The 14,059-nt window shown below is 42.0% G+C and overlaps 1 protein-coding gene across 3 annotated transcripts in view; it reads right to left on the bottom strand.

The window, feature by feature from the left end:
* The window catches only part of EVC2 (EvC ciliary complex subunit 2), a 147,124-nt gene that overhangs the window by 90,470 nt on the left and 42,595 nt on the right, over nt 1–14,059 (bottom strand). For all 3 annotated transcript variants that reach the window (XR_009701089.1, XM_061192089.1, XM_061192090.1), the window contains one exon: nt 11,680–11,819. Coding sequence is in view for 2 of the 3 variants with exons in the window: in XM_061192089.1 (XP_061048072.1) it covers nt 11,680–11,819 (140 nt within the window). In the remaining variant the exon portion in view is untranslated. The remainder of the gene's footprint in view (nt 1–11,679; nt 11,820–14,059) is intronic.

The raw sequence follows: 14,059 nt of genomic DNA, 5'->3' as shown, positions 1-14,059 counted from the left end.
TGGTAGCATGGAAAGATAGCAATAAGCTTCCTTTTAATAACAAAGGAAATAAACACAGATCTGGACTTACTATCTTCTCTTATTTTTCTTTGCCTCTCTAGAAAAACCTAAGCTCAGTCTTTAAAAAGCTGTTCTGTCAATAGAACGGTGGATTTGAAAGCACTCAGGCCTGGGACAAAATCTATTACCACTTGTGTGACCTCACGCAAAACCAATAAACCTTCCCGAACATCAGAATCCTTTGTTAGGGTTGCTATGAGAATTAAGTAAGGGCATGGGTGTGAGATGCTTGGTGGCGGTCAGAGCCAGAGCAAGGCTGGAGCTAAAACCCTGTGGGCACACTATGCTTCCAGAAGCTTCCGGGACCAGCAAGTCGTGGTCATTTCCTCCTTTCTCCTGTCCCAGCATGCCTGGGGCTGAGCCACCTCCATTAGGACCATAGCTGGGGAGCCTGATAAAAATCAAAGGAAATATTCCTTCCTCAAATGCTCTGTGTAAGAGGCAGCCTATGAATAAACAATGTAAAAGATAAACAACCAAGCAAACCAAGGAAATGCTCTTTGTCAAAAATAAATCAGCAATATAAGGCAAAGTTATGGCTCTGATGGGTCTCGGAAATGAGGTGGCAATCAAATCACAGGCATATTTAGAATCCCAGCTAAACCTCAGGTAAGAATTACAAATGCGATAAATGATTTGCTGGAGAAAAACTCTATTTTTAGTGGGGAGACTATCACAGATTCCCATGCATATTAATCCCCTGACATTCTGAGTGACATTTTTCTTTCCGGGAGTTTCTAAGCCTGACATAAATCAAGACGGAAAGATTAAAAGTAATTGGCAATGCTACGATTTTTTAAACAATCACCAGGTCCCAAAATGAGCGTCCAATCACAGTGCTTTAAACAGAACTGGTATGCAATAAATATTGAGTGTCAGGATGGGGAGGGAGGGCAGAGAGATGGGAGAAGGAAGGGAGGAGAAAATTTAGTTCTCTAGCTGAGGACTTTCAGGTCATGCTTGATAATCAATGTTAAACACTCCTCAGACAAAATAAGATCAGTTCCCAAGGAGAAATAAATATAAAAGTCCAGAGTTACTAAGTAATTTACAAGAATAAAATCTTGGTGAACCCCAATATCCCTATTGCATTCACACACCAGGATCAGCAAATTGCAGCAGCTGAGAATAATCTCATAAAATATAGGGATAAAGGAAGACTTTACCCCTATATTAGTGTTAGCTTTTCATAGGCTAACACTTCTTGAATCTAAAACAAAACCGGGATGATCAATACTTTCCTATTTTATAGTACTAATGATACCGAGCAAGACCCTGTGGGGCTCCTGGGCAAAAAGCCTTTCTGTGTCCCCCATTTCTTGATCACAGGAAATAGGCTTCATTCAGCCTCTATGAACTTCCCTGAGTACCAAAGGGCAGGTTCAAACAGATGCTAATTAGGGAAGGGAGAGGATACTAGACAAGGGAGGAACAGTCAAGAAATAGTGCTGCCTTGGGGCAGGGTGCTGGTTCCCCCTCAAGGGATACACATAACAATATCTTTGAGCTGTTTTGCAGATACTGAGACCCCCACCAGGTGGGAGAAATTAACTGTGTGCTGCCCGCAAGCCCGTAGACTCCAGGCCAGTTGGAACCAGAAGGTTGATGATGCTGACTCCCGCTTACCTCACCACCAACCAATCAGAAGAATGTCCACGAGCTGATCACGCCCTGTTTGAACTATTACTATAAAACTTCTCCCTGGGGCTTCCCTGGTGGCGCAGTGATTGAGAACCTGCCTGCCAATGCAGGGGACACGGGTTCGAGCCCTGGTCTGGGAGGATCCCACATGCCGCGGAGCAACTAGGCCCGTGAGCCACAACTACTGAGCCTGCGCGTCTGGAGCCTGTGCTCCGCAACAAGAGAGGCCGTGATAGAGAGAGGCCCGCGCACCGCGATGAAGAGTGGCCCCCGCTTGCCACAACTGGAGAAAGCCCTCGCACAGAAACGAAGACCCAACACAGCCAAAAATAAATAAAAAAAAAAAACCAAAAAACCAAAAAACTTCTCCCTACCCGCTCCAGGTTGGCACACACAGTTTTGAGGGCAATATCCCACTGTGGCCCACTTTGCATGGCAAAGAAATAAAGCTATTCTTTTCTACTTCACCCAAAACTCTGTCTCCAAGATTTAATTTGGCGTCAGGGTGCAAAAACTGGATTTGGCTTCATTAATTACTCAGGTCAGAAGGTGACAGAGTCTGATCTACTTGCAAAATGAAATATCTAAGTGCTGATCACACAAACCAAATCATTTCACTCTACTCATTTTCAAGTTTTGGAAGAAAACAGACTTTTAGTTATGAAATACATGGATAATCACCTGCTCGTACCACTTAATATAATTAGAGATATTCACGAATCTCTGCCAGTAACCACCCCCCTTCTCCCCACTGCCTGTCCTCCCTCCGCTCTCTCAGACAGTGTGGAGAATTTTAATTTGTCGCCCTTGGCATTCTGATGAGGGAATTAAGCTAAAATGAAGGCTCACAACTGAATGGCTGCACAACCCTGACACCCAGCAATGGATTAACAGGCCCGATTCCCAGCTGGGTGCCAGGTCAGCCCAGCACTCACGAAGCTGATGGCCTGGCCCTGCACCGAGGCACTCACTCAGCTGGGAAGGAGCTGCCTTTCAAGCAGGAGGAAAGCCCCTCTCTGCTTAGAATACCCTCAGCCCACAAAGTGTTGTGAGTCAGACACAACAGATTTCTCCTCTCGGGCCGATAAGCGGTCCCTCTAAAGACGAGGAGGCCACACTCTCTGTTTCCGATTCTATCTTGGGTCCATGTCTATTCACCATCAGGTTCCAGGGAGACAGGATCACACAGATGCTCAATTTTGCCTCTGAGCTTGTAACAGAGCAGGACCCTATGGGGCCTTCCCGGGACAGACCCCTCCCTCATATCCTCTGCTGTAGCTCCTCTCTGAAGGACCTAGATAACAGTATCGGATGCACATTTCTTGAGCTGTTTTACAGATGCTAAAACCCCTACCAAATGGAAGAAATAAACTACATGAGCATGTAGCCCCAGGACCTACTGGTGCCTGAGGATTGATAATGTTAACTCTTGTGACTCCGCCCTGTTACCTCACCATCAACCAATCAGAGAACTGTGCAGGAGCTGATCACATACCCTGGGAGGCTCCTCCCTCACCTGGCCTTTAAAAATGCCTTGCTGATCGACTCAGTGCTCTGTGGTGACCTAAGTGGGAAGGAAATCTAAATAAGAGTGGATATATGTATATGTACAACTGATTCACATTGCTGTACAGCAGGAACTAATACAACATGGTGAAGCAACTATACTCCAATAAAAATTTTTTAAAAATGCTTTGCTGAAAACTATTATATATAGAATGGATGAACAACAAGGTCCTACTGTATAGCACAGGGAACTGTATTCAGTATCTAGTGATAAACCATAATGAAAAAGAATGTATATATGTATAACTGAATCATTCTGACGTACAGTAGAAATTAACACAACATTGTAAATCAACTATACTTCAATAAAATAAAATTTAAAAAATTCTTTGATGAAACCTACCCAGGAGTTTGGGGTTTTAAGCACTAGCTGCCCTGAACTCCTTGCTTGGCGCCCTGCAATCAAGCTATACTTTCCTTCACCACAAGCAGGTGTCAGTAGATTGGCTTTACTGCAAACAGGTGAGTGGACCCCAGTTTGGTTCAGTAACAAGCTCTTCCATTTTCGGTTCTATCTGCAATGTTCTTGAGAAAGACTCAAGAAAGTGCTGATCATCTTGAACACTTCTCTTCAGCATCCGCTAATCTCCCTTTAACTTAGATCCAGGCTTAGAGGCAACATCGCAGTGAAAACTCTACCATCATGTATCTTTCATATCAGTACACTTCACAGTATCCCAGGGCAGTAGGTAGGTTATGGTTTCCCCAGATGAGAGATGAGGAAACTGAGGCTCAGGGAATATTTGTAAAGTATCATGTGCTCAATATTAAATTCTGAGAAAGCTCAAGACCTGTTCTGTCACTTACTAGATGTGTGACTATGGATAAACCTCTTTACTTAGCCATACATCAGATTCTTCAACTATCAACTACTGAAAATAAGATGCCCTAAAGAGCATCGGTATGAGGACCAAATTAACTAAGGCCTGGGAAAGAGACTGTACATTTTTATATACTACCCAAATATGAGTTATTATACAAGAATATAAGGTATTATAACTTATCAGTATGGTAATGACTCAAAATTCATAGAAATTACTCCCCAGTGGGAAATGGGCAGATGAAGCTATGCCTCTTGACTCTAGACTCAGAAAAAGTTTGCTGTACATGGAATCCAGTTTGAAGGGTTCCCACATGGTCCCAGTATTAATAATTAGCAGTATAACAAGAAAGCAAAGACAGAAAAAATAAAGAGCTGATAAAACCAAATGAGAATCCAATCTCTTCAGATGGTATATTTGGCATAAAAACATCTTCCAAAGACCTCTGCCCCAGATTCAGCATCTAACTACTGTCCTGAAAGTGAACCCCTCTCCTTCCTCCAATCTCCTGGACACTTCTGCAGCCTCTGGATCTACTGAGCAGCTGGAACTGTTGGGTGGTCCCCCCCCTCTCCCCCTCAAACACAAATACATAAATAAACTAACAAACAAAACCCAGAACCCTGGGGAGTCATCCAAAAATTTTCCCTCCCCTTCAATGTCCAAACTGCACCCGCCCTGTGCATACACACACAGTAAGGTAACAACGAGTTACCCAGTTCTGTAGGATCTTCCCACTTGACCCTCTCCTACTCAAGTCTACCGTTACCACCCAACATCACACCTCAACATCTCCTGCAAAGTCTCCCTCGCTCTCCCCTCTAAGCCATTTGCCATCTGCATTCAGAGTAGTCTTTTAAAACAAAATCTACCCATGTTAATAAACCATTGCCTGGGTCTCCAATGCCTACTATGGAGCCCTGACATCCAGAGATCTCTGTGACCCCGCTCCTCTTCTCCATCCTAAGCCATCACTTAAGTAAGTAAACCAAGGCCACATGGGTATACACCCCAGATTTAAACCTGACCTAACTCCAGGGACCATGGTCTTAACCAATGCACTCAATGGTCCTATTGCTCTATGCTATTTTGAGCCTTGTCTGTTTCCACGTCTATCTCCCTCCTAGGCTGCCACTGATAACAGGGACTGTATCTGGTTCATTGCCCAGAGTATGGTTTACACAAAGAAGGGTTCTGTTCCTATTAAGGGTGGTCTAGGTAATTTTGACAAACTATCCCACTGAAAACAGTTAGAAAAGTTGGACAAAAACAAAATCTGTTTGGAAGCATCTGAGAGCTAACAAGGCAGTGAATAAATATGAGGCTAAGATCTAGGAGAATAAGGAAGCTCAGAGATGGCAGTCCCATATTTGGGGTCACTGTGTTCCTAAGAGCATCTTGTGGTTCTAGAAGAGGCAGCCCAGGGGCTGAAAAGCTGAGCAGAATTTCTGATGATGAAAACTGGAGTCCAAATACTGCTGAGGAGATGTCACCATGATAAAGTCCCTTGGCCTTTTGGCTGGTATTCATACCTTAGTAGTAAAGGACACCTGAAACAGATCAGCCCTTGGAGGAAATGAAGTCCAGCTTCGAATGAACTCAATTTCTGATTAGATTGAGGTAATCCATAATAAAACCCTTAGTTGCCTGGAGGAAGATAACATCACCCTAGTCCTCAAACTATCTCCTCCATTTTCATTTACAATGTCTGGCACACAATCAAAACTACCTAGGCATACAAGGAGACAGGAAAATAGGATCACAAACTCAGAGGAACAAGAGGTAATAGACACAGAACAGGGGTAAAGATAATGAAGTTTTCAGACAGAGACTTAATAATTATGCTTAATATGTTTGAGGAAATAAAAGATAAGACTGAGAATTTTAGCAACAACTGAAAAAAGGGAACATATAAAGAAGTCATCTGCCAATATCTGTGAAGTGAAAGAAGGAAAGGCCAAATTGATGAAACTTACTGAGTGACAGTCAGCCAGCAGACTGTCCATTGCCTGGCCAGGAGAAATCGTGGTCAGTGCAGCACCCTGATTAAGGGCATGCACCCTGGAGCCACAGTGAGTGGGTTTGAAACCTGCCCCTCTCATTTACTAGTGTGTGCCCTAGGGCAAGCTTTTTAACCTTAAGTCCTCACCTGTAAGATGGTAAAAACATCAATGCCTGCTTCCTAGGGTTGTTGAGAGGATTATACATATTTGCAAAGTTCTTAGAACCATGTCTGGCTCTACGTTCTATTATTCATACATAGAACATTATAAGTATTTGTTAAATAAATAAAAAGAAATGGGTGTACTGGAGGACATCAGCATCATGGTGGAGTGAGACACTCTCTTTGTCTCCCCTTCAATCAGTAATCAGTAAAGCACCCACAATGCAACAAAGGTGCCTCTGCCTGACAGGATGCCAGAGAATTCCACACATTTGTACATCTAAAGGTGAGCAGACTGGAACACACAGAGGGGGCAGAACTGGGGGAAGAACAGGACTGGTGCCTGCAGTCCTGGCCCCCCAAGTCACGGCAGATGAACCCACAGCCCCAAAGATCCCAGTAGCAGCAGGGGGAAGCAGCACACAAGACTGACATCCTGGCCGCAGCAGTGCCCATGGCCATAGGTAAGTGGGCAGCAGTGGCAGTGGGGTCTGGGACCCTGTCCCTCCAGCCACCGAGGCACCCATGACTCTGATCCCTCAACCCCCTAACCCCCAGCAGCAGAGCCCATGAACTGTGCAACACTGGACAAGGCAGAGGTGCCTGTGTGAATCCAGCTCCCCTCCACTACCCCTTGTGGTGGCAGAGCCTGCAACTCAGGGATTCCCAGACGTGGCAGAAAAGCCTTTCATCCTGGTGCCCCAGGTAGCAATGCCAGTGACAGTGGCAACAGCAAGGCACCAACAAACCCAGAGACACAAGAAGTGATAATGAAGACATGGAGCCACACCTCTGACGGAGGCAGTGGAGGATGAAAAGTGCCAACTCTCAGATATAACTAGAGGCAGCGCAGAATCAAGCACAAAGGTGTTTGCTACTTCAAAGGCACTGGCAGAGGAACAACTCACCAAGCACCATGAAGAACCACAGTAACACTGCACCACAAAAAGAAAATGACAATCTCCAGAAACCAAACTGAAAGTCACGGAATACTGGGATCTAACATATAAAGAATTCAAAATAGCTGTCATGAAGAAACTCAGTGAGCTACAAGAAAACTCAGAAAGGCAGTTCAATGGGCTGAGAAATAAAATTAATGAATAGAAGGAATGCTTTACCAAAGAAATTGAAACTCAAAAAAAGAATCAAACAGAAATTCTGGAGCTGAAGAACTCATAAACAAGGTAAATAATGCATTAGAAAGTTTTGGAAATAGAGCAGCCCATATGGAGGAGAGAATGACTGAGCTCAAAAATAGAAATCTAGAAAGATACAAGTAGAAGAGGAAAGAGAAATAAGATGTTAAAAAACAGGGACATTCTATGAGAGTTATTCAACTCTTTTAGGAAGGGTAACATTAAGGTAATGAGTATCCCAGGGAAGAGAGGGAGAAAAGAACAGAGAGTTTATTTAAAGAAATGATAACTGAGAATTCACAAAGCTGGGAAAGGAACTGGATATACAAGTCTATGAAGCTAAGAGAACACCTAATTACCTCAAGGCAAAAAGACCTTCTCCAAGACACACTATATTAAAATTGTCAAAAGTCAATGACAAGGAAAGAATTTTAAAGGCAGCCAGGGAAAAAGGTTCCTACAAAGGAATCACCATTAGGCTATCACCAGATTTCTCCACAGAAACTTTATAGGCCAGGAGGGAGCAGAATGACATTCTCAAAATACTGAAAGATAAAAACTGTCACCCAATAATATTCTATCCAGCAAAGTTATCATTCAGATATGAAGGAGAAATAAAGGTTTTCCCACACAACAACAGCTGAGGGAGTTCATCACCACCAGACCTGTCTTACAAGAAATGTTGAAAGGAGCCCTTTGATCAGAAACAAAAAGGCAAAGTACCCAAAAGTTTGAGTAAGGTGATAAACAGAATCAGAAAATTGTTACTCTTTCCCAGAATAGGTTTTAAAACATTTTATCATATCATAAAGGTTAAAGGAGGGGAAAAAAGCAGAAAAAATAATGGTAACTACTTCAGTTTGGTAACTCACAACATAAAAATGGATAATTTGAGAAAACAAAAACATAAAAGGGGAAGAGGAAAAGGATGGAACCCATAGAGTTGAACGAAGATAACTTCGTGATAACGAAGACGCTATCAGCATAAAAAGGACTATTTTATCTATGAAAAGTTTTATACAAACCACAAAACATAAATCTAGGGCAGAGACACGAAACATAAAAAGAGGAAACTGAGAAAAACATCAGAGAAAACCACCAAATCAAAATGGCAGACAGAAACACAGGGGGAAAGAAAACAGTGGAGAGATAGAGCAACCAGAAAACAAAAGATAAAATGGCAGTACTAAGTCCTCATCTATCACAATAACCTTAAATGTAAATGGACTGAATTCACCCATCAAAAGACATGGAGTGGTTGGATGGATTAAAAAACAAGACCCAACTACATGCTACCTCCAGGAGACCCATCTCAGCTCTAAAGACAAGCACATGTTCAAAGTGAAGGGATGGAAGATGATACTTCAAGCAAATGACAGCCAAAAAAGGGGGTGTAGCCATACTCATATCAGACAAAATAGACTTCAAGCCCAAAAGGTAACAAGAGACAAAAATGAACAGTATATAATTATAAAGGGGAAAATTCACTAAGAAGACATAACAGTTATTAATGTATATGCACCTAACATAGGAGCACCAAAATATATAAAACAATTATTAACAGACCTAAAGGGAGAAATTATTTCACACAGTATTGGAAGTCCTAGCCAGAATAATTAGGGAAGAAAAAAACTAAAGTTATCCAAATTGGAAAGAAAGAAGTAAAGCTGTCACTATTTGCAGATGACATAATTTTATACATAGAAAACTCTAAAGACTCCACCAAAAAACTAAAAGAAATAATAAACAAACACATAAAATTGCAGGGTACAAATCAACATACAAAAATCTGTTGCATTTCTATACGCTAACAATGAGCTACCAGAAAGAGAAATTAAGAAAAAAAATCCCATTTACAATCACAGCAAAAAATATAAAATAACTAAGAATAAATTTAACCAAAGAAGTGAAAATATGTACACTGAAAATTATAAAACACTGTTGAAAGTAATTGAAGGAGGCACAAATAAATGGAAAAATATTCCATGCTAGTGGATTGGAAGAATGACATTGTTAAAGCATCCATATTACCTAAAGTAATCTACAGATTCAATGCAAACTCTATCAAAATCTCAAGGACATTTTTCACAGAAATAGAACAAAAATTCTAAAATTTACGTGGAACCACAAAAGACCCTGAATAGCCAAAGCAATCCTGAGAGAAAAAGAACAAAGCTGGAGGTATCACACTCCCTGATTTCAAACTATATTACAAAGCCATAGTAATCAAAACGGTGTGGTACTGGCACAAAAACAGATACATAGATCAATGGAACAGAATTGAGAGCCCAGAAACAAACCCATGCATATATGGACAATTAATTTACAACAAAGGAGCAAAGAACATACAATGGATAAAGGACAGTCTCTTCAATAAATGGTGTTGGGAAAGCTGGACAACCACATGCAAAAAAAAATGAAACTAGATCACTATCTCATATCATACACCAAAGTCAATTCAAAATGGATTGAAGACTTAAATGTAAAACCTGAAACCATAAAACTCTTAGAAGAAAACATAGGTGGTACGCTCTTGGTCATGGGTCTTAACAATATTTTTCCAGATATGTCTCCTCAGGCAAAGGAATCAAAAGCAAAAATAAATAAATGGGACTACATCAAACTAAAAAGATTCTGCATAGCAAAGGAAACGAAACTATCAGCAAAACGGAAAGACAACCCACTGAATGGGAGAAGATATTTGTAAACAATATATCTGATAAGTAGTAATATCCAAAATATATAAAGAACAGATACAACTCAACAACAAAACAACCCAATTGAAAAATGGGTGGAGCTGAATAGACATTTTTTCAAAGAAGACATACAGATGGCCAACAGGCACATGAAAACAATAGCACGAATTATTAGGGAAATGCAAATTAAAACCACAATGAGATATCACCTCACACCTGTTGGAATGACTATTATCAAAAAGGCAAGAAATAACAAGTGTTGGTGCGAATGTAAATTGGTGTAGCCATGATGGAAAAGAGTATGGAGATTCCTCAAAAAAAATAAGAACAGAACCACTATATAATCCAGCTATCCCACTTCTGGGTATTTATCCAAAGAATATGAAAACATTAATTTGAAAAGATACATTCACTCCTATGCTCATTGCATCACTGCAATTGCCAAAATATGGAAGCAACCTAAGTGCCCATTAACAGATGAATGGATAAAGATGTGATATGTGTATGGAATATTATTCAGCCATAAAAAGATGAAATCTTGCCATTTGCAACAACATAGATGGACCTTGAGGGCATTATGTAAGTAAAATAAGTCAGGTGGAGAAAGAAAATATCATATGATTTCAGTCATATGTGGAATATAGAAAATAAACAAACAAAAACACAAAATAAATGAACAAAATCAAACACGTATATACAGAGATCAGAATAGTGGTTACCACAGAGGAATGGTGGGGGAGGGCAAAATGGGTAAAGGGGATCAACTGTATGGTGATGGATGAAAACTAAATTTTTGGTGGTGAACATACTGTAGGGTATACAGAAGTAGAAATATTTAATGTTGTACACATGAAATATATAAACCAACATTACCTCAATAAGTAATAAAATAAAATAAAGATACTCAGGTCCTGGTCCTTAAAAGTAAATTATAGATAAATAGATAAAAATTTAAAATAAAATAAAAAATAAAAAGAACTGAATTCAGTTTAGCCAACAATCACATCACCTGGTCTGGCCTCTCTCTCAAGGCGTTACTTCCTCTCCTTCAATACACTACTCAATACTCCAATCCACACATCAATCATACTGAGCTCCTTACACTTCACCAAATGTACATATCTTGTTCACTTCCTATCTTGGCATCTGTCCTGTCTTTCCTCTGCCTGAAAAGGCTCTCCTCCCTTCATCTACTTGAAAAACTTCTGCCCGTGCTTCAAGAATTAGTTAAAATATCTCTTCCTCTGGGAAGCATCTCCATGACCCACTCAGAGGTAATTACTTTTTCTTCTGGGCTCAGCTAGCCCCGATCTTAGCATGGTACTCATCAAACGTTTATGGTCACTTCTGTTTCTGTGTTTGTCTTCCTACTAGGTCAGACTGCCTCACAGCTCAATCTATGTCTTATCTCTTTTCTCAAATACCAAGCATAGTGTTCAGGGCATGGCAGTTGTTCGATTATGACTACTGAATGACAAATTAATGATTAATAGGATGAATTAATGAATGAAATACATTCAGTGTTTGCTCTCATGCTGCTACAGGTAAAACATTCATCATATCCATGGAAGTATAATGTGACTTAGAATTCTTACTCTTCTAAGGCTTGAAGCATGCTCCCGGGGTCCTCTGAAGACAGAATGTCTATCATTTGGTCATTTAGAGCGAGATCTTCATTCACACCATCAGCTGAGGTGAACTGGGAGCGCTCCAGCTTGCTCTCATGATGCTGGACCTTCAGGAGAATTTCAGAAACCACAATTGAGTAGGCCTTCTTGTGAATGTCACATGCTTGAAAAGTCATGAGGGAAGGCGGGGATCTGCAGTCAGAGAACCTAGCTGGCCCCACCACTTGTGAGCTGGTAAGACTCAGGCAAGACATTGCACTTCCTTGAGCCTCATTTTCTCATCAGAGAAGTGGGATAATAATTCTGGTAGCCCTGCACAGGCTTGTTGTGTGGATAAAGCAGAGCAATGGATGGAAAGACCTTTATAACTATAAAGACATAATAAAAATATTTCACCATCATCATCACCACCATCATCACCATCACCATCATTATCCCCATCCCCATGATCATCATCATCATCACCATTATCACCAACACCATCACCATCACCACCATCATCATCATCATCCCCATCATCATCATCATCATGCAGAGGAAAATTACAGTTGGCAGATGGACTTCAACATCATGGATCTGGCTGGTTTCTAATCAGACTATAGAGTTGTCACATGGAAGTGACATCAGAGATAATTAAGCTCAACCCTCCGATTGGGTAGATGATATACCTGTTTTGCTCACTATCATCAATATTTCTGCAGAAATGCATGATAATTATAACTAACATTTAAGAATTCCTGTCCCTGTGCCTCGTATGTGTCATACCATGAAACTGTCACACAAAGTCAGTGTTGATGCCCCCGCTTTACGTATATGGAACTGCAGCTCAGAGAGATGAAATGACATTATCTGAGTTCCCACAGCTCATAAAGAGCCTGCTTGGTTTTCGACCCAAAGTCTAACTAACTCTAAAGGCTGCCTTCTGTTTACAGCATGTTGTCTCCTTGGTCACTACCACAATGGAAAAAAATTTTTTTAATGTGAAGAGAGTTCGTTTTGTGATGCCGGAAAAAAAAAATTCTATAAGAGGCTTCAGACCTTAAATCAAATTCACACTTTGCTTTCCTCCCGCGGTCTTAACAATCAGCCTTTAATCTCCAAGAAATGAATCCTGCTCCTTCATCGAAGTAGCAGGGTGAGTTTTGTTCTTCTGTGATTGATAACAGCTTTGGGAGAGTAAGTAGAATGTCTTATTAGATGGGCCATTTTTCTTTTCCTCACTTCTGCCTGCCAAGGAGACTGTGGGCTGACCTCACTTTGAAATAACAACTCTCTTCTCCAGGAAGCAGAAACAAAATGAACAATGGGACAGGACTGCCAGCCTCCAGAGAGGGTGGCGGGGTGGTCCTCGGAAGCCAGGTCCCAGCCTATACTCGGCCACGTGAAGCAGGCTGTTTAGCTTCACGGGCCTCAGTTTCCTCACTGTACGGTGAGGGAGAAAGATGATAGCTGTTCCTTTCAAGTTGCTGGAGCTCTGGGTGAGAGTCACAGCAGCTGCAGCCTCCATGGCCCTGAAGGAACAAACAACCTACCAGGGTGCTCAGTCCCAGCAGTGCCTTCTCACCCTAGGACTGTGCCCTGCTTTCGTTCTTCTGTCTACCCAGCCTCTGGCTGGGGGCTCATTCATTCCTTCACACGTTTACTGAGTGCCTTCTAAGCGCCAGGCTCTGTACCAGGCAATGGGGATTATAGCAGCCAGCATCCATGCTTCATCCATGTCCCCTTGCCCTTGCCGTTCAGTGCCTTTTAGCCCAAGATCCACCAGCCAACACCTACGCTTCCTCCCCTGAAGGCTCCTGCTGGCCTTCAGAGCCCATGCCAGGGAAATAACGTTACCCTTTGTCCTGGCCCCCTCACCCCCTTGTCCTCAACCAATGACCAATGGGATTTGATGGCTAAATACCCCGGCTCCTTCTCCCCTCAGGCTTTATCCCGGGTGGGATAAAGCCCCAGGTGCCCACAGTGGTAGCTTGACTGACTGCCTTCCCTTCCCGCCTCACTTTCCCACCCCCTACCATTACTTCCTGGGATCACTTCCCATATAAACTGTTTGCCTTTGGATCCTAGTCTCAGGATGTGCTTCTGTGGGAACCCAGGCCAAGACAGGAAAACAGAGATTGAGGAGTTTACAGGTGGGGATAAATGCTGGGTGGGGTCCAGAAGCTAGTGCGGAAACCCACAGAGAGAGCCCCCAACTTAGCCAGGAAGTGGCCAGTGATGACTTCCAAGGAGAGTCAAGGCCCGAATGAGTCTTAAAGGATGCGTCAGAGTTCTGCTCATTGAAGAGTGCAGAGAGGATTATAAAAGCATCCAGGTGAGTGTGGAGAGCTCAGCAGTCATTGGGTGG

The sequence above is a fragment of the Eubalaena glacialis genome, chromosome 5 (assembly GCF_028564815.1).
Source record: "Eubalaena glacialis isolate mEubGla1 chromosome 5, mEubGla1.1.hap2.+ XY, whole genome shotgun sequence".
Classification (NCBI taxonomy): domain Eukaryota; kingdom Metazoa; phylum Chordata; class Mammalia; order Artiodactyla; family Balaenidae; genus Eubalaena; species Eubalaena glacialis.
The sequence above is the reverse complement of the archived record's forward strand: the minus strand, read 5'-3'. Positions and strand labels throughout refer to the sequence as shown.